Source organism: Microplitis mediator, chromosome 11 (genome assembly GCF_029852145.1).
Source record: "Microplitis mediator isolate UGA2020A chromosome 11, iyMicMedi2.1, whole genome shotgun sequence".
Classification (NCBI taxonomy): domain Eukaryota; kingdom Metazoa; phylum Arthropoda; class Insecta; order Hymenoptera; family Braconidae; genus Microplitis; species Microplitis mediator.
Genome location: NC_079979.1, coordinates 17,294,930 through 17,317,308, shown reverse-complemented (window position 1 = coordinate 17,317,308; position 22,379 = coordinate 17,294,930). Strand labels below are relative to the sequence as shown.

The following is a 22,379-nucleotide window of genomic DNA, read 5'->3' as shown; positions in this document are numbered from 1 at the left end:
TGGGGGATTTTGAAAATTTGAATTTGAAAGAAAATGGCGACATATTAAAAATTTTTTTTCATTTTTTTGGATTCAAACAGCCCTGAAAAATCAAAATCTTCAATATCATCTACGTGCAACTTTAGCTACTGAATAGATGAATGCGGAAAAAAAAGGTTGCGAATCGGTTGATATTTATGCAAATTACAGATGCGACCAGTTCAAAAAAAGTAGTTTCGAGAAAAACGCGTTTAAAGTTTTTAATCGATGCAACGGTCAGTTAACGCGCTGTCCCAAAAATGACTATAACTTGAAAAATATTCAGAATTTTCATATAAAACTCCAGATACATATTTTTGAATAGGGTAGACCTACCATTTGTGGCCACTGCTCCATTTTTGGACATTTAATTCTTTATTTTAATTAATGAAAAATTGTAAAATAAAATTTTCATTTTAGTAGTAGGATAGAAGTATCTTTAAACATATTTCAAAAATTGATTATGTTATTGGGTCTATTACAAATTATTTTATTTTAATTTTTCAAGTGTCCAAAACTGGACCTAAAGTGACCAAAAACGGTACCTCTACCCTATATAAACTTTGATTTAATTAAAAAAAAAAAGTAGAAGATAATTATACTCAGTATGACCCTTTTCAGAGTTCAAGATTAAAAACTTACAATTTTCTCGGTATGTTTTCCAATAATTATTAAAAGTTCAAAAAAATAATTTAAATGAAATACTGTCGTATGAAGTGGTTTATATATTCCGACTCATTAGAGGTTTTTAAAGATTTTCATTTCATATCCTCTGGTGTTTTACTTCAAAAGCATTTTCGTAATTTATCTTTTATATATATCTATATATATAGACATCTAAAATAGATTATTAACGAATAGTGGATTACGTGCGAGCATATTTTTGGTTCTTTTGGAAAAAAAAAAAACATTTTGCGAGAATGCTGTAACATTAACTAAGTCTGCTAAGAAAAAAGAAGCATTTGAAGTATTTTTCAATCTGTATACAGATAGAAATAAAACTTTCCGTTAATACCTCGTCTTAAATAACTTCCAAGAGTTTAAAATAATTCAATACATGGAATTTCGGAAATAAAATTTTTTTAGTTTATTTCTAAAAATAATGAAAAAGTATCGAAACTTAAATAATTAAAAGTGTTGACCTGAATTTTTATTACTCGCGTAAAAATCCAATAAATTGTTTGTAGAAAAAAAAATTGCATCACTTTTGTAAAGTGAATTTTCATATTCCGATATTTTTGCGCGTAAAATTTTTTATCGTCTTCTATTATTAGCTACACTGTAATCTGTACCTCCTGACTTAACAAAAGAGTGAAAGAGTTGTGCAACAACCGGCAAAAGAAAAAGAAAAAGATAGAAAATACTCAAGCTGCTTCATAGCCGCTGACCGATAAGATTACAAGAGAGTAATGTCTTTCACCTCGAAATTTGTTAAAGACTCATTCGGTTGGTTCAACTCCCCCATCGTTTGCTCTACGGTTTATAAAAAGTGAATAATATAAAAATAAATAAAATAAATGTTTAGCAAAACAGATTCTCAAGTTCATTCACTCAGTAATTGATCACGGGTGGATGTCTCGATATCACCAGCCAAATGCAAAGTTTACAAAACTGAATATATTCTTTTATCAGTATAAATTGAGAGTCAACCAATGTGCAATGCGCTTTACAGAACAATGAACTTGCATTGTATCACGAATGAAGGACAAGGAGATTTTGAAGTTAGCCCAGGGTTCATTTACACTTAATCTTATCGCCGTTTATTTAAAAAAAAAAAAAAAAAACTTTGATAATGCCATTACACGTTTCTTTATATATACTCTAAATTGTTAAAACAATTATTAAAAGATATGTCACCGAAATAAACTTCGATTAAAATATTGTTTAAAATGAACTTTTCCACTTTTCACGACTAAAATTTCCATTAGTTTTTTATTTTATTACACAGAACAATAAAATTTTTTTTTGGCGCGAGAAATATTTTGCACTATGAATTGGAGACTAAAATTTTCTTATCTCAAAAGGTTTTTCCTCGCCCCGAAAAAAATTTTTTTTTTAATTTATAATGCAAAAAATTTCTTGACGCGAGTAAAATTTTTTTTTTCTGTGAAAGTGCCGATAAAAGGTTTAAAAATTTAAATAAAATCGATGACTTGTTTTTACATGAAAATTAAACGTATATTTAAAAACTAAAATTTGAATAATTTTGCTATTAAACAGTTCATCTTTCCGCGCCAAGCCAAGATTGACAGGTCCAGTTGGAGTTGGTGGTGTATCGGTGGTAGGTGGTGGAAGAAGAACTTATACAGAAGAAGAGTTACAAGCTGCACTTAGGGATATCCAAAGTGGAAAACTCGGAACAAGAAGGGCAGCTGTGATCTATGGGATACCTAGAAGCACCCTACGTAATAAGGTCTACAAGCTTGCAATGGAACGTGAAAGAGATGCGTCTCTGACTAGCACCCACTCACACACCCACGAGTCTGGTGTTTCAGCATCAACCAATACAACTACCATATTAACAACAACAACAATAACTACAACAACAGCAACAACACCATCTACACCAAATACGACCCAAAATGCCTCCGCAATTACTCCGTCCTCGCCAATGGATGAGGTAGGTTTTGGGGATGAAAACAATTAAATTATAAAGACAAATATATTATACTACCTCTCGATATACAATATCAGAGAAAATAATTGACAGCTTAAAATAATTACATATCTCTATAACTGGTACTTTCATTCAAATTTATCAAGAATTAGAATCTTGTTGATTTTTCCACGTTGATTTATGTAAGAATCCATAAGATTTAATATAGGAGTGTATGGATTTATGAGAATCCATGAACAAAACCATGGGTATCTCCCATATGGATTTTTTTTATAGAAGAAACTTAAAATTTAATGCTGGAATCATAAACAATGATATTGATCATTTAACTAATTACTAGGGACAAAATTTTTGCCTTATCGAAATATTGGTATTATCGTGAAAGTTTTCCTACAAAAGTTGCGGGAAATTAAATTTCTTAAAAAAAATCTCTCTTATGATTTTTTGATACGACCAATATTTTCACCGTGATTCCAAAATTAAGATTCATAATGATTAATGAGTGATTCAAATTTGTATTAATTATCAAAATCTTAATTTCGAAATTACGGTTTTCTTATTAGTCTTAAGAAAAAATTATAGGAGACATTTTTTTTATAAAATTAAATTTTGCACAACTTTTACTTGAAAAATTTTTTTTTGACGACCATTATTTCCGCCGTAATATAAAAAATTTGACAGCATTAATAATTAATTGTTATTTTTAAATCAAACTAATTATCTTTAGTTCCATTACTAGACTACGTGTTTAAAGCTTTAACCTCATTCTTAAAAATATATACTATATAATATATAGTACCCAACTAGTACCCGATCACTCATGTATTTGTATATCTATATTTACTAAATTTTACTAAATATATCTACACAAATACATGAAGTGATCGGGTACTAGTTCCCTGATCGGGTACTAGGTCTGCTACCTTAGTTGATTCTACAACAATTTTTCCAAAAAACATAAAAATATATAGGATTATAAAATGTATTAAAAATAAAAATGCTGACGCGAAAATCCCAGCAGATTCTAATTCTAGATAAAGAATATTATCCGGGTATTAAAATTCGTAACAAGTCAGAAAGATTTTCAATATCGTTACGTGTCGAAATTAAACGTATATATAACTTCATTAACTCGACTCACATTAACAAACTTTGGTATTAATTATCGCGTGGTATAGATGTACGTAAAATATTTTCAATTAACAGATTTCTCTTTCAAATAAAATTGATATCAATTTCGTACTTGACACGCGAACGCGTTAAATCTGTTTCAAGATTTTATTCACTCAAGTCGTTTTGAATAATTTTACTTCTCTCTAAATCTCCGATACATTTTTAGTTAGAAGAAAAGAATGGAGCTTCCCCAAAACAAACCTCTGGCATGACAATCAATAAGCCCGTGTAGACTCCGCATCTGCATGATAAAAGAAAAAAATTTTAATAAATTTAAATTACACATGAGTAATCGATATCAGTTTCATCTACGGTATCATTCGAGATGATGTTGCACAGTAGTTTCCCTATGTTTTTGCATGGGCTATTTTAGACTTTTTAATATCATTATAAATATTTATAGTTTAACACTCGGCTACTTGATGCCCGAAAAATTGTGAAAACTGAGGTAAGTTTTGGGAAAGCATTCACAAAGACAATGTATATGTTTATTGTTTTTTTTTTACTGCTGAGCTCAGGTTCATCGACTTTTTATTTAGTTGCAATATCTTTTATTCATAATTTCTTTCGGGCAATAATTAAAAAAGTACCCGAGTCAAAATATTAGACGTAAGTTGAACATTCTTAACGTTTTAAACGTGAATTGAACGTTTTTAACGTTTTGAAAGTAAATTGAACGATTTTTTTGTATCTTGGTTCGTAAAAAATTGGTAATTTCATGATTTATGATTTTAGTTTAATGATAACATTAATTAATTTATTTCAATATTTGTAATCACAATTTTCATAACCTTGATATCATAATATATGAACAGATATACATATATAGTGTTAAAGATAGAAGTATGAAACTGAAAAAAATTTTTTTTCAAAATACGAATTTTTTATTTAAGAACCAGAAAGGCGGACGACAAAATTTTAGGGAATTGACGTGATTATAATCCAGGAGTACAAAATCGATGAAAAAAATTTTTTGGTATACTTATGTTTTCTTATTGTAAGTCTAAATAGGTTTAAGTTACGTTTTCGATTTATGATACTCCAATCTACGTTTTGAATAAGTTGAAAGCTGTCAAATTGAGTTTTTATAATGTCCAAAACGTTCAATTTACGTTCAAAACGTTTAATTTACGTTTAAAACGTTAAGAACGTTCAATTTACGTCTAATATTTTGACGCGGGTAATTTTTAAATATTTTTTTCAAAAATCAATATATTTGTTTACTAAATTTATTTTTTATTATTAACGTTATAAATAAATTTTATGATGTATTAAATGATGCCCTACCACAATTTTTGCGCTGTATTGCTTAAAGTAATGCTTGAATCCATGCATAAATTATATTTAATTTTTTAAGGTAAGTTTCATCGGTGAAGAAAATAATTTTTTGAAACATTTATTTTTAAAAATCAAATTGATGCGCTTATCATAGTTCAAGGTCAATGAATATTTTTAAAAAGTGGCGTGGGGGGTAGTGTTTGAAAATGCCCTTAAGTATAGTAATCTAAAGATGAAAATTAAACGTTAGGGATTTTTTTCTCGCTTCTCTTTTAACCTGTAACATTTCAGAGTAAACTTTGACATTAAAATTACTAATAATACCGTAAAAAAAACTAAAATGATCTTTATTTTTTTTCGATACCTAGCTTCTGACCAAATTATAGCCTTTAGAATTTTTCTAATTTGTAGGGTCATAAAATTTTTCTTCAAGTTTTTTTTTTTATTTTAATGAGTGAATCAATTATTAGTATTAATTAGAAGTACCCATTTTTAACTTTGCATCAGTTATTGTATTCAATTACGAAATCAACTGGAAATTTAACTTATGATTAATAACTGCATTAAATATTTAATTAATTTTTTTAAATATTTTCGCAAAGGCCTAAAATATTAGCGAATTTTTTTCTCATATCGTACCTGCATGACGCTTGAGTACTATGCGTTCAGCTGAAAAATTCGATGTATAAATTTTAACATCACATCCTTCTTCACATCTATACGTCAAATGATCACTTGTTACATGGCAATACAATTTAAAAAAATAAATGTGAAACAATTAATTATCGACCCAAGTATGGTAGTCAAGAGCATCTAATAAATTAATGTATTCTTTATCGATATAAAAACTATTTCATAGAGAATAATGAAGGAAAAAAATTAACTTTTCTACAGACGGATGATAAAGAACTCTCCGGTGCTGAAGAAGAAAAGGAAGTAGAGAAAGCTTTGCTGAAACCTTTACTTTCACTAGAGGATCTCGTAAGATTTTCCGCTTTAGAAACAGGAAGTGGAGACTCACTAAGAACTCTGCTTCAACGTGGACAGGAATCAGGTACGGAATGGCCAGGTTTCGAGCATCCCAACATCGGCCCATACATTCAAAAAATGCTTGCGGCAGCGGCTCCATTCAAAGGTAAATATTAAAAAAATTTTTTAAAAATAAAATCAGGTCACTTTCAATTCAAAATCTTCTTTTGGAACTTGTATTTGCCTTCAGTACTTAGTTACTATAATCAGGTGCTGTAAACTTTTGAGAATCTACTGAAATTAACTGTGTTATTATTATTTTTTTGTACATGAATAGATTTGGAGTCCCAAGACTACAAAATACCTGAAGCTATGAAACGGCTTATGAGTGAAGACAAGAGAATACATAACAATATTAATGGAGATCAAAATCAACAACAGCTGCTTCATCAATTTCACCAGTCATCACAAGTGTCGCAGCAAGCTCAACAGCAAAAACTACCCATGACGAATAATGATTTCAATCCAAGTATTGAAGAAGAAGCAAGTGACAGTGCTCAAGGTAGAGCTATATTGAAGATTCCGTCCTACAAGCCAGCAGGCACACCAGGTTCGAGCAAAAATAATGGAGAACCATCATCAACAGCATTTGCCCAAGGTTTCGCAGCGGTCTCTAGTACTGCAACGAGCCCTGGTCTTATAGAACGCGCAAGTCCAGCCTTCTCAGGAACAAGTAGTCCCACGAATTCTCTTGTCGGTAAGGCAGTAGGCGTCAATTTTCGTGACGTTATAGCAAAGAGCATCAGCTCTAAGTTTCAAGACGGACAATCTAATTTGACTGGTCAACCGTCAGTTCCGGGCCAAACAGCTGCAATACTCAGTGAGTCGAATCCATACAAAAGAGGACGATATACGCCACCTCAGCAACTACAATCTCAGCAACAATCACAAATACAGCAACAAAAGCTTCAATCGCAAGACAGTAAATCAAAACCAAGTTCTGGTGGCAAAGGTACTCGGCCCAAAAGAGGAAAATATAGAAATTACGACAGGGATAGTCTTGTTGAAGCTGTTAGAGCTGTACAGAGAGGAGAAATGAGTGTTCACAGAGCAGGAAGTTACTACGGCGTACCACATTCCACTTTAGAATATAAAGTAAAAGAGAGACATCTCATGAGACCACGAAAGAGGTAAGTGATTAATGACTATTAACATAAAAGTAAATCAGGTATTGAATGTAATTTTCTTCATCAGAGACCAAAAACCTCAGGATGAAAAAGCTAAGGAATCTACCACTACCACTGCGACTGTACGACCTGGTTCTCAGGATAAGAAACCTCCTTTGAAAACGCAGAAAACATTTGCGACTGGTCCAGGCAGTATATCAGGTCCAAACGGCCTTAAAATACCACCATTTTTAGAAAATATGCCACATTTGCCCTTTCCACATCCTTTCAACTTTTGGGGCCCACCGCCATTTATGTCTTCGCCCTTCATACCTGGTGCATCCAATGTGCCGACAATCCTCCCAGAGCAGTACTTTGCGACACAAAGAATACGAGGCTTACAAGAACAGCAAAGAAGTGCAATAGTACCACAGCAAAGAGATAAAGATAATACAGGTGCTGAATCAGAACCAGGAACATCTAATTCTCGAGGCTCGTCAATAGTAAAGACGACCAGAGAAATGGCTGAAAGTCTTTACGACGGGAGTGGTGCGAACGGAAGTTTTTTAGACAATCTTATTAGATCAAGTCTCGAAACTGGTATTCCAAGAGAGCAACGATTGAGTACAGAAGGACGAGGTCAATCGTCAACGCCGGTGGGACATTATCATCCTGAAGTAATCGGTAGCAAAGCTTTATTAGATCAACTCTGTCGGAACCCTAGAAGAACGCCGCTACCTAGAGGAACGCAGGATAGCAGTGAAGACGAAAGTTATAGAGGAGCATCGACTAAATCATTGCCAGAGAGACCCGAAAGAGTTCCTACAGTTGATCTGAGCCCTTCGCCCGACGGGACGAAAATCGAGGATCCAACCAATGACCGCGTCACTTCCCCTCCGACCCCGTCGGGGGTCACAAGAGCCGGTAGTCGAGACGAAGACACTCAAGATTCAAAAGTAGACAAAAGCAACAGAGAACTAGAGGTTTACAATGGCGGTCAGGATGACCGAGACCCGAGTAAAACGGTCAGTTTACAGCAACAACAGCTGAATAATTACTCGGATATCCACAACCTCTATCCCGTATCAACCGACAAAAAAAGTGCCTGTGATAGTAAGCTTAAAATAGATCATTCGAACCAGAAAACTCAACATTCCTATTCGCATCAAAAGGATTTTGCAAATGTAAGCGGACTAGTGCAATTGCAAAAAGAGTATACCGGTGCGAATAGTAGATCAACTGACGGAAATCAACAAACAAATTCTCAGCCGGCAACCCAGGAGCCTTGCAACCCTGTACTGAGTATGGAAGACTCTATAGAGCAGTAAATAAAAGTTAGTATCATCTCGTTAACAAACAGATCAAAGGAAGCAAACAAAATAATACAGTGATAGCTCATTTAAAGTAAAATGTACTCCTATACAAGTCTTGATCTTTTTTGACTTAAATCTTTCGAGGATAGTTTGCTCTTTTAATTTAAATTATCTACCAACGCCCGTACCCTATTATTGACTAATTCATATTTTTATGAGTTTAGAAAAATTTTATATTATTCTTAAGTCATTTTTCAGCCATTAAATTTATCCGTTATTAACTTTTTTAAGTCCTGCGCGCTATTATGTGACATTTTACAATATTTACCGATCAAAAACTATCGTAAATAGATTACTCCCGGAGAAATTCGAAACGAAAATAACTTATTATATTATAGTGAAAATTAATCCAAAAATAAATAAGCGCAGGCCTATTGCGCACTAAAATCTATAATCACTTGATACTAAATAAAAAAATATAACAAACGCCATATTTGGCTACGACATAAAATCGTTAAAGATCATAACATTTACTATACTTAATTACTCGAATTACACATAAATATTCGCGGAAGTTAACTTCATACATCGATAAATATATCTAGAGACAACCTCAATATTATTCGCAGACAAAATACAAACTATAACACACAACAAATAACAAAACAAAAAGATACAAATGCGCACGATCATTTAAAACACCCGCACACTTATTGTGAATACATACTAATATAATTTGAACTTGAAGTACATAATGGTTCATAAAATATATAATATATATACAAAGGGCAGGTGGAAAAAAAAAAATTTTAAATTGATGACACGACATATTTTTTTCCTCTATCAATATAAAACTAACTAATATAATTACCTATAATTAATATTAATTAACTATTAAAAAGCAACATAATTATATTTAAGAATATTATAAATATATATAAATATATACATATATTTTTGATCAATACGAAATATGAGATTAGAAAAACTAAATAAATAAAAGCAAGCCAAGACTTTTATTGGCATGCGTGATTTAAGGAGAAAGCGTGAGCTAAAAAAATATTTAAACCGAGAAACTATGGCATTTTCACATGGCGACAATATTATATAGAGTCTCAATTCTTCTGGGTGGACATTATTATACTAAACATATGGGATAGAATTTTTTAATTAAAAGTTATAAGGTTATAGTAAAACTTATATTCTTGTCTTGCTAATTATGTAGTTCGATAAATATTTTTTGCTGAATGACGCATGAAATAATTAAAATTATTTTCAAATTGAACAAAAAAAAAAACATTATTTACACTTATTACTCAAATGAATGAAAATTCATATAAGAAAATCAAATTTTATCCTCAGGAATTTTATCCGTCATTCATCAATTAATAATTGTCATATTGGCAGTCACACTGCGGATGATTTTTAAATTTTGGCGGGATATTATAAGGATTGAGAGATAAAAACTTAAAATAATCGATTTATGAATTTAAAAATATTCTGAGGAAAACTCTACGCGGGTCTTTTTCGAACGATTTCTACTAGTCTGAGATTTTTGATACGAATGGAAACTTTTCTGCCATATATAAGTATGGTGTTGTAATATTTTCCACTGAATTATAAAATTAAATATTTATTGAAAGACTCAGTAGGGTAAAAATTATTACAATGGATCAAAGTAGATAAAGAAGAGTATAGATTAAAACGTCGATAAAGATAAAGTTTGAAACTAGTATGATCGAGCAGCATAATATTAAGTAATTTACATTTTAAAAAGTAATAACAGTAACCAAAATAAAAGAACCAGAAGAAATTAGGGCCTGAATGTTTGCTAACGTTTCAAAATTAAATAAAAATCATGTTTTTTAGCGCGACATTTTTTATCACGATAAAAAAAACAAAATGATTATTAACGAAGTACCTACACGCTAAATAAACAAAATTTCAACCTTCTCATAGTACTAAACCTATTTCCGCAAGTTTCTCATATTATTATATCTATTTAAATAAATTACGGTTAATGTGATGAGAAAAAAAAACTGAGGAAGAAAGTATCAGAAAAAACAAAATATCTTGGACATAAACATACACATAACAGATATTATTATGAAAAATTTTAATGTTCCATTGGACCAAACTTTCGTATAAAATAAAGAAAACTTATAAATTATAGATTACCATAATGTTAAGAATGAGTATGTAATCGTGACTATTATACTATACATATAAACAAACGTACAGAACTTTTTTATGTACACATAAAATAGATAAATGTTTTGGATTTTGCACTTATCACTGCTCTTATATGACTGAAACTTTAACACGGAAAAAATAGTATGAAAATTACAGTTTTAAGTATCAGCTATGTCCTTATACTTCGAAATTGTAAAAATTATATTAGTTCTTAGACGCAGCATTTTTTACACGGAGAAAAATTTCAAGTAAATATGCCTATGCAGCGTAGTAATAATTACGTTATCCTATAGTTTGTATAAGCAGTCGCATAAGAGCGGCGTGACACAAATTATAGAGTAATATAATTATTATTATGCAGCATAGGCATATTTACTTGACATTTCTCTCCGTGTACAGTTTCATATAAAACTTTTTTCTGCCCTACGGCCGGAAAGTGGCAACTTTCGGGCCGCTGCCCTGAACGAAGTTGCAACTTTCCGGCTTCGTCGAGCAGAAAAATAGTATACGCACCTTGGCCAGTAAAAAAGAAAGCCTCAGACCGCATGTTTGTCAGCCTCAGCCAACAATTACATGTGCTCTGAGACTTTTCTTATTTTACTGGCCTAGGTATGTAATATACTATTTAAGTCCTGACTCTAGTGGATCCGAATTACGGAATTTATCGTAATTTACGATAGCATACGGTATTTTACGGTAAATGTATGGCAAAATTGCGGTATTTCATCGTAAACGTGCGATTTGACTGCAAAATTACGTTATTTTACCGTAAAGTGAAGTATTCGACCGTGTTTACGGTCAACATGCCGCAAACTACAGTAAATTACCGTATGTTACGGTAAATTACGGGAAATTTGCCGTAGAAATTCGTTATTTAGCAGCAAAATATGGTAAATATCGTAATTTACCGTAATTCGGATCCGCTAGGGTAGCGTTTCATTCATAATAAAGTTTCATTTAACTAAAAATACATCAGAAACTGTAAAATTTGAAGTTTTTTATACATAGGCCTTGTTTTTGCACTAAAAACTGTAATTTTTTCACTGCTTTTTTCCGTGAAGGTGTACAATAAAATGAAGTAGAAGGTAAGAAGCGAATTGGTCACTTTGGATGTTTAGACTTGAAAAATTTAACGGTATCAAAACATTTCTAAAACGAAACGATTCAAAAAAGCATTTTTTATCTGTTGTTCATTTTGCAGTAGAAAATTTTGGGTGGATGTTTAGTTTCAGGTGGCCATTTCGTCCTCGTTCCTTCTTTTTCATTCAAAGAACATTTCACATTACGCCATTAGACTTTTGCTTGTGTGACTAAGTTTTATTTAATTTTGTTGTTAGTATCATTAAAGAAAAGGTAATAGTGCCTCAAAAATACCTTGAATAGTTATGTTTTCAAATCGATATCTGTATTAATTCATTAAGAAAGAAAACAAAAAAATCAAATGAATATTTTTTTATAGTATGATTTGAGGCGAAAAGTTGATTTTATTAAATTTTTTATTTTTGCTACTTAAATTTACGAAATTAACGTGAAAATTAATGTGAAATGTTCCTTTTATTAAATACATACACACACTCATATATATTTATATACGTTTTATACCAGTAAGAATGGATACCTTGTAGCTTAACTTTTTCGGTAAAAATTTTTCATGTCAACTTGTAGTTCAAGTTGTATTCACAGTACAGCCAATAGTTACGACTGGGCCGTACCTAAGTTCGAGAATTTTAGGTTTCTAATTACGTTTTAAATATTTGTGGGACTCGATTGATGAAAATCTTCCGGGGAAGTTTGTTTCGCATGACGCATTTTTCTGAAAGCTAAAAAAATGGCTGTAATGATAATTAATTAATTCATTAATTGATTATTATTATAGCGATTTTTTTCTCTACAGGAATCTAACCTTCAAGAATTTGTTAGGTACAGCTTAGCCAGATGTTGTTCTCAATTTGACATCCCATTAACCGAAAATTTTTTTCCACTAAGCTGCGAAAAAGTCTGGCTATCTAGATAATTTATAGTATATTACACACCTAGGGCAGTAAAGTAAGAAATGTCTCAGACAAACATGTGATCTGAGGCTTTCTTATTTACTGCCCAAGGAGTGTATACTATTTTTGTCCTCGACGGAGGTGGAAAGCGGCAACTTCGTTTTGCACAGCGGGACGAAAGTTGACACTTTCCGCCCGGAGGTAAGAAAAAGAAACTAATTTTTCGAATTTTATCTAACCTTTGTTTGAAACCATTTTTGAAAATAACCTACCGAAAATTTGAAAACCCTCAAATATATGAACTATATATATGCGTGTGTGTGAGTCTTTAAAAAAATGGTACCACAAAAATGGCATATAGAGCGAAACTAACTAAATCATAACGTTTGAAACAAAACGAAATTCATCTATTTAAAGAAAAATAATTAAAAAAATTCAAAGTTATTGTGTGTAACCATTAAGATCTCTTTTAGGATTAAATCAAAACAACTAGGGAAAGCAAGCATTACTTATCATTATATGTCATTATAATTAAACGATCCCCTCACTTCGAGCTAACAACTCAGTCATTCTTTAAATAAATATAATCGGAGCAAAATAACAGAAAAAATTTAGCGTAAGTAACTGTTGAATAAAATTAAAACCTTTAATAAATTTAAATAACTCTTTAAACACGAAAATTCAAAGAAAAAAAACATAGTTATTAGTCATTTTCGATCTTACTATTACAAACAACTCTTCTTTTATTGTGATACCTCGTTCTGATCCATTTCATTGAATGTTTCTTTAAGCTTTAAATGAAAAACAAAAAAACACAAAAAAAAAAAAAAAAAATTATCGTTATGTGTGAAATCTATATTATTGTACAAACATAATATATATCACTATGATTGTCGTTATTAGTTATTATTGTGATTAATTGCAAAACGATACAGTTGTCACGTTTACTATTAATACTATATATGTGTCGGATTGTTTAAATTCGACGTTTTTTTTTAAATTTAAGTAATTGATATTCGAACGAGTTTTCTATAAGAAATTAATAGGCATAACTTGATGTTGATAAAAAATGAACATTCGATAGTTTCGTTTTTAGTTTATTTAAAAATATTTAAATCACCAGCAGAAATATATTGTCGAAAATTGATTTACAAGAGAGATAACCTTTCGAAATAAATTATCTTCGCTTAAAAAATTTTAATGCCAAATATAGTTAAGATATAAAATAATCAAAAAAATGATAAATTATTAATTATTATTTTATTCGTAAATAAAATATCTAAATTGCATATTGATCATTAATCGTGATTTTTATTTTGTTATTTTAAAATTGACAGAGATATCTCTTTCTGTAATCATAGACGATATGCTAATAATTTAGTGTGATGAGTTAGTTAATGAGACGGGAAAAGTTTTAAGATTAAATGAAAATATATTATATTAAAATATCTGTGATGTAAAAAAGTAACAAAATTTTGATGTATATTTTTCACAAACATATTGTAACCTGCTAGTATATATGTTTAAGATAATTAGTAATATATTATTAAATTACTATACGAAAAAAAAAGAAAAAAAAAATAAGATACATTTACGAGATTCATCTGGTCGTTAAATGGGACCAAGATGGCGAATATAAACCGGAAAGTTAAACATAAAATATCCCTCTAGTCATTTTCGTATCTTAGCAGTCAGCATTTGAATTCAAAATTTTTTAGCATCCATACATTTCGATGATTTATCATAAAGTTATTTCCTATAGTAAATTTTTGGATTTTTCCGATTTTAAAATTAGCGATGGAGGGAAAATAAGTCCGATTGGCCCTGAAACAGCTCAATGTCAGCTACCTCACAATATTTCGCGGTCGGTATGGTTCAATCATGATGTTCAAGTATCGTGATGATCTAAGTTTTCAGAATAAAGTTAAATAGCTGCTTAGTAACAAAAAATAATATATTGCTCATTCTTTTCAAAAAAATAAATTTTCTGCCCTCCGGCCAAAAAGTGGCAACTTTCTGGCTCCGCCGAGCAGAAAAATAGTATACGCACCTTGGCCAGTAAAAAATAAAGCCTCAGATCACATGTTTGTCTGAGACTTTTCTTATTTTACTGGCCTAGGTATGTAATGTACTATTAATTAAAATTAATTATAACTTGTGGAAGTATATACGTTTAAAAATCACACATCATTTAAAATAATATTTTTGTTTTAATATGGATTGATAATATTTTGTTAGATTATCATTGTTACTTGAACTAGCAATGAAGAGGATAGGGGGTGTGAGAATGGTCTAAGCAGTTCCACATTGTGCCTAAGTTTTAAAGTTAAATTTTTACCAACACTTGCAGTAAACTATAACGACGTAGATACAAAAAAATTTAGTTCTTATGACAATATATAAAAAAAAGTAAATGAAAGGAAATAGTTAAAATGCCGTAAAGATTGGAAATAAATATGAAGTAATCTATAAAATATAAGAGAATCATAGTAGAAATAATTATATATAATTTATAGAATAACTATGCATAAATAAATGTAGTAATTTATAAATTATATATAATTTATAGAAAATCCATGATTATATATGTTCTACGAGAATATAAGAAAATAAGTCAAAAAATAAAACAATTAAAAATAAAAGCAAAATGATACCTCCTGCGTTTTAGGGCCACTTAGTCGCCATCTTGTGTTCTAATTTACGTTTCATTAAATTACGTCGAAATAAGTGCAATTAGTTACACGAAAACTATTAAAACAAGTTGAAAATCGTGCAGGAACGATTAGACATACTTGAGCCATGGTTATTGAAATATATATATATAAAAAAAAAAACGATAAAAACTGTTACGTGCTAGGTTATCGTTTTTTGAAAATTCTATTTTCAATTTATGCATTCTCGAATGTTGGGATTTTCGTGATCAACGAAATGCTGGCCTGTCGTCCATGTAGACACACATTCAGACCTCAGTAAAAGCCATGAAGTTAAAGCAGTAATGCATTCCCGACGTCAATTCAACTAAATTTTCATTTTTATATATATTAGTTCTTCTTAAATTACAGTCGAACTCCATTAAGTCGGACATTAGTCTACGGAGGAGCGGAAATTTCTTAAAATTTTCGAGTTAACGGATGCCCCTTCTCTCTTAAAAAATAAACTACGCGCATGCGCCTTACATCTTTATGTACATGAATGATGCATTGAGTCATGTGGGACAAGTGTGCGCAGTGGATCAGTGTGCGCAAACCTATGCATTTCACTCCGAAATGAATGAGTTTGCGCGCGCTTACCCACAACGTACACTTGCCCCATATGACTCAATATAAATATACACAGACACATACATCGGGTGGGAAACAGTTAGCTCGTAGTGGGGGTCAAAATTCAGGGGAAATTTCGAGATAATGGAGTTCGACTTTACTTGTAAATTTTTTAATTATTAAATAAAATTAAAAACAATTTAGATCTCAATCGAAACTTAAACATTCCAAATAAAAATTAATATATAATGATTTAAATGATACTAAAAATTATTTATAAATAATAATTGTGTAATTTATGTTATATATTTCTTGATTAATGTTTCTCCTATGGAGAATCGTTTATATTTTTAACATATTTTAATTGGCTTTAATTAGAAACTAAAAGTTTCTTAGTCAAATAATGACTCTAAAAAATGTTAAAAGTGGTTAATAAATATGTATACGATGTGACGACTGGTATTAACTAAGATATTTATATTAGATAAAAAACAAGTTAAGTTGATAAATGATGCAGTTATAAATTGATGTCGGGTATGCTGTAATACTTGAGCGCGAGAATGACAACACAGGGAAAATCCACCGCTTTGCAAAACTTTTCACCGTGTGTAGAAAATAATTTTTTGATTTATTGAAAAAATAAAGCTATTATTTTTTAGGCGTAATGAAACTCAGCAAAGTTTTAAATAACATCTCAAAAGATTCGTATTTACACAGAAAAAAAGTATTTCTTCGCGCAATAAATATTTTGAATTATAAATTGCAAACAAAAATTTTCTTGGGCAAGAAAAAATTTCTTCTGGTCTTAAAAAAATTTTTGTCTTCAGTTCATGATGCAAAATATTTATTGCGCCAGGAAATACTTTTTTTCTGTGTTATTACGATTAGATAGACGTATTAATAAATAAAAAATGTGTATAATTTAAAAAATCCGGTGGAAAGTGTATTTGCAGTGGCTAAGCCTAGTTTAAATACGTTAGCATAAGATGTTAAATACTACTATAAAAGAAAAATTAGTACTGAATAATTAAAAACTATAGTTCCAGGCAGTACTAATTTAATGAAGCTTTAGTAATATTTATGTATAAGAAGCTTTCCATGCCAAACCACCGAGCTCATTACCTTAACCAATTTATTTTATTCGTTTTTTGTATTTTTTAGTATTCATTGAAAGTAACTCTCATTACAATTTTGGTTTTAAATTATTATTCTCTAAACATGAATTAGTGAAAATAAGTGAATGTTCACTAATTCCAAGTGTAAACCGAACCACTAATTTAAAAAAGTGGTTCGATTGGCACTCAAAATTAGTGAATATTCACCTGTTTCGCTTATTCATGTTTAGAGAGTAGGAAGTGATAAATTTGTATTAAAAAATTTCAAATGACTGTCTGTTTATTCCAATATAATTTTTTAAGATTCAAGTAAAAAATACATATTTTACTCCTGTATAAAAATTTTTTTTCTCAAAAAAAAATATCTAAAAACGAAAGAACAGTTTTCAGCCAAGTTCTAATAATGAATTAGTGAATATTTTTTGGGAACCAGCTATAAATATATGCAAACTTTATACGCAATGTTTGAATTTGTTTGAATTTTTAGACAATTCGTAAAAAAATTTTATTATTGAGATATTACACTGTGAAAAATTCCTAATAAATTTTACTATGGGTGCATAGTAACACTGGACTATAAGAAAACTGATTCAAAATTTACAAGTGTCCCATAGTAAACGTATGCGCAGACTACACGATTGTGGCCTATGCGCATACGTTTACTATGGGACACTTGTAAATTTTGAATCAGTTTTCTTATAGTCCGTTTACTATGCACCCATAGTAAAATTTGTTGGGAATTTTTCACAGTGTATGATTTAATATTTAATTTTTTAGTTTAGACCAAAAATTATTTTACAATATATTCAATTTTTTTTCTTTCGCCAAATTATATTTCAGAGTAGAAAAAATTTTATGTATTATCATTAAAAATCTGATTATTTTCTCTAGAGTTAATTAATTTTGGGTTATCAAGGATCTATTTTTTGATAAATTAGTGGCATTTTAATCAAGTCGACAGAAAATTACCAACATATTATCTTTTTTTTTGACGATTAACAAGACAACTTTTAATTTCACACAGTAGTTACTTTCAATAGACATTAAAAAATGAAAAAAAAGAGCAAGATCAAAACAATCTGGGTTAAAGGCTCGGTGATTCGATATAGAATTCTATATATATATAACTATGTATATATGTATATATGTATATGTATATATATATACATATATATATAACTATGTATAGTTTCTTTCTATACTATCACTTTATCAGCCCAGCCTCGTTGTTTTATTCTGTAATAATTACTTTATCTACAGATAAATAATCTACAATGGGTCATACATTTAAAAATGAACATCCCGGTATATGAGCCGTGGTGAATATTATGCATAGAAAACTACAGCGGACCAAGAATCTTGGTAGATTTGGTGCTAGTAGATAAATATTTCTTTTAAATTATGCGTCGATCACTGAAATGAATATATCAAATTTATGTAAATATTTTATTAGAATATTGTATAAATATGTCTTTATCGACGCATTAATTTTTGTATAAAAATTTATAAATTAAATTTTGTTTACTATTCAAAAATAAAAATAAAAATAAAAATAAAAAAAAAGAGTGAAAAAATAATAAATATAAAGGCTTGAAGAGAATGGTGATGGATTGTATAAATGAAAAAAAGATTATCTATAACTACACATAAAAACAACGAGACCGGGCTTTTTATTATATAATGAATTAAAATTAAATATGATAGTAAAATCAATGAATAAAGAAATATAACGAAACTATTATAAAAATCCCTAAATTCAGTATAAAAAATGTATAGAAATATTGAATTTCTCCCTGCCGTGCAGCAAAAAAAAAAATACTTAAATATTTCCGAGTTACTAATTCATACGCCTCGAAGCAAAATATCTTCCTTTGCGCAGTTACTCCTTACAGTTTGATAAGTTCACACATACAATAATCACATAACAAACACACGCAATTAAATATACTTGCATACAACACAAACACATAGTTCATTAAATAATAAATACATACAGTCTGCTCTTTACCGCATGTATTTAAGTAATACAGCATCCAAATACAAGGTCGTCTCCTTACAGTAAAACAATGAATCGCTATTTTCCAGTGCTACAAGTGAAAATTACCATCATAATTTTAATTTTGTCAACTATACAGTCAAGATATTTCTCAAGCAGTAATTTACAAGCTAAATCTGACCAATGACATTGTATATAAGTACATATATTAATTAAAATTGCTTATAATATCCGAAAAAAATGTAAAATCTTTCAACTTGTAGAACTGAAAAATAGGCTCATAAACTCAAACGTCGATTGCAAACTCATCGATGTTATGAGGCAACAAATAAACCGGCTACAACATACGAACAATAGAAATGCTTATAACTTTACAGTCATTGTCAGCTATCTATAATATATTCACAGAAAACTAATAGAAGCGTATGCTCAGCATTTACTTCATTCAAACCAATACAAAAGCATATATGTACAATTAATAAAACGTCATATTAAACAGTGGTGGAAAAAAGTCCAACTTACAAAAATATATTTAAACAAAATAATAATGCAGATTGCTTTATTTTTAACAGTTGCAAGTCTTCTGTTATAAATAGAACATATATCCCCTCAAATCAAAACCTGCAGCCAACATAAAATTAACAATAAGTACAGAAATCACAATTTATCAATAATTATATATAAATATATATGTATATATATATATATGCATGTATATATATGTATATATATATATATATATTAAAATATACACATCTATATATATTCGAATATACATATATAAATATCTCTATATTAACGAAATTAAAATTATATTATTCATAAAGATAAAGTACTGTATTACTATTAATGTTGAATTTAAAAAACAATACAAAATAACATTCCAACCATCTATGTGCCACACGATTTTTTATATTCTCTTGAAAAATAATAAAAGTGATAATGATAATATAATTATGGTAATCGTCGAATTCGCAATGACAAAGCGGAAAAAATAGCAAAAATTATTTATAATTTATTTAAGCTTTCATTAAAAAACAACAAACACTTGTAGTAAACAGTGAAAAATATTTCTGATATATACAGTAGTTAGTTTAATTAAAAATGCAAGGTATTAATTTTTTTTTTATAATCTAACGCTGATTTGCAGTCATCATAAAACTGATGAATTTTTCCCGAATACAATTTTCTCTTTCTCTCCCTATCTATTACCGTTGAAATAATTTTTTCTGTGTATATTACGACCAACTAACTAATTTACATATAATTGCAAATACGACGATTGCAAATAATATATAATTATGACTTTTCTATAAGTATTTAAAGATAATTATAATGTATGGAATTATATGGGAGGAACGGCGATTACGATTGTAACTTTTTTTTTTTTTATTATATAATGAAATAAAAATTCGTTTGTATGCTCCTTAGTAAATCTTTTTCACTATTAAGATGGATGCAAAAAATTACAGTAAAACGTTAAAAATACACTTATTAAGAGAGGGCATTAAAATTTTTAACCTGAAACGTAATAACAGATGCATTAAAGATTAAGTACGCTGGAATTTACTGTGTCACTTTAAATATTTACTAAATATATTTTTAAAACTATCGGACAATGAAATATATATATACATATATATACATACTTGAAAAAATAAAATTTTGTTTTACTATTATTATAACGAAATATAAAAAGTATCACAACTCGTTAAATACCAACAAAACAAGAATACAAATATTCTCACAATAGAAATACTCAACAGTAAATAATATACACTAAATAACAGTTTTCTCATAATCATTATTATTATCAAGCAATCATCATATTTAACTAATTAAATATTTCCGCAATTTTAATTATCAATCTCTTTGATTAAAATACGTTAAACAAATGTAAATTTACTTACAGTTATTGAATCACTATTTAAATAATCATTTAATGAATATGGAAGTAGCACAATAGAATAATTATCATAAAAATGTATATTGATGAAAAATTAATACAGAAGATATATTGAATTCGGTAAAAGTCTGAAGCTAAGAAAAATTATTTTAAATTATTTAATAACGAAGTGTACAATCGTTATTCATTTGCCACAGTAATTTATTTCATAAACTTGCCATATGAATATATATAAATATATATAATATGGTTACATGACTAAATAACTAATTCAAAATATCTGACGACAAAAGATCTAATGACAAAATATTAGGGTCAAATATTTTGTCGTGACACTGTTTGTATTCCTATACTTAGTAAATTTGACTAGATATAGATATACAAATACATTTAAAATTGATACGATAGTAGCAACTTCATTAGATGATTTGATCAGATATTTTTGGATTAGATCTAATTTCTTAGATATTTTGACGTTAGATATTTAGGGTCAAATATTTAGTCGTGACACCATATAATATATGTATATATATCCATACGCATGAATAAAAATTGTGATATTATGAGTAATGATTATCCTCTTCAAGCCATGTAGCAAAAAAATGTCAAAAGTATTTGTTCCCTACAAAATAACATCAATTTCAAACAAAACGATTTAAAAACTTACTGCATATATGTATGTAAACGTTAAAATAATTTAAGTGCGCCTTTGTACTTAAAAAACTTTGATGCATAATCACGAAACTATCAGTCCATAAAATATAATAATTCAATATTTGATTTTACATATTCATCTTTATATTTATTTATCTTATATGAATATGAATTTGAACCATTTCCTAAAAAAAATTTCATTGTGTTGCTAAAAAATTTGAATTTCAAAAAAAATTTTATAAGATATTTGACATCTGCAATTCATGGATCATTTTTTTGTTGCGTACTTACGTCGATGACTAAAAAAAAATAATTTGTTGAATTCTTTTCTGCAAAGTATTATTTTAAATTTCACTATCCCAGAATATAATATTTTTGACATTATTTATAATAGTAAAGATCAAAAAACAATCAAATGTGTTCGCGTTATTTGTACAAATAAATAAAAATAATGATACCTATTTTTTCGAAACATTTTTATAACTGATCAAAATTTTGTGATCGCGTTTAAAAAATTTTTATTTCCCTGATTCAGGTTTTTAATGACCGGACAGAGTCCTTACTATTATTTTTTATGTACACTGTCCTTATATACATGCGACCTAAATAAATTCATTATTCAGACAAAATAGCATAATATCTAAATGCTAATCGGATTTTTATTTGTAAGTCAAATATTTTCATTCAATATCATTAATGCTAAAAATTATTTCATCTATAATCATAGCAT

The 22,379-nt window shown here is 29.1% G+C and overlaps 1 protein-coding gene and 1 long non-coding RNA gene across 4 annotated transcripts in view; one reads left to right on the top strand and one right to left on the bottom strand.

The window, feature by feature from the left end:
- Nucleotides 1–22,379, top strand: part of LOC130677673 (mushroom body large-type Kenyon cell-specific protein 1) — a 62,842-nt gene that overhangs the window by 35,905 nt on the left and 4,558 nt on the right. For all 3 annotated transcript variants that reach the window (XM_057484504.1, XM_057484503.1, XM_057484505.1), the window contains exons 7-10: nt 2,239–2,638; nt 5,981–6,221; nt 6,393–7,245; nt 7,310–8,555. In XM_057484504.1, the coding sequence (XP_057340487.1) occupies nt 2,239–2,638; nt 5,981–6,221; nt 6,393–7,245; nt 7,310–8,549 (2,734 nt within the window). In that variant the 3' untranslated portion in view covers nt 8,550–8,555. The remainder of the gene's footprint in view (nt 1–2,238; nt 2,639–5,980; nt 6,222–6,392; nt 7,246–7,309; nt 8,556–22,379) is intronic.
- LOC130677676 (uncharacterized) lies at nt 3,384–22,300 on the bottom strand. Its single transcript, XR_008991688.1, has 3 exons — nt 21,941–22,300; nt 21,663–21,834; nt 3,384–4,049 (listed from the first exon to the last, which is right to left on the bottom strand). It is a non-coding gene; the product is annotated as an uncharacterized LOC130677676 (long non-coding RNA).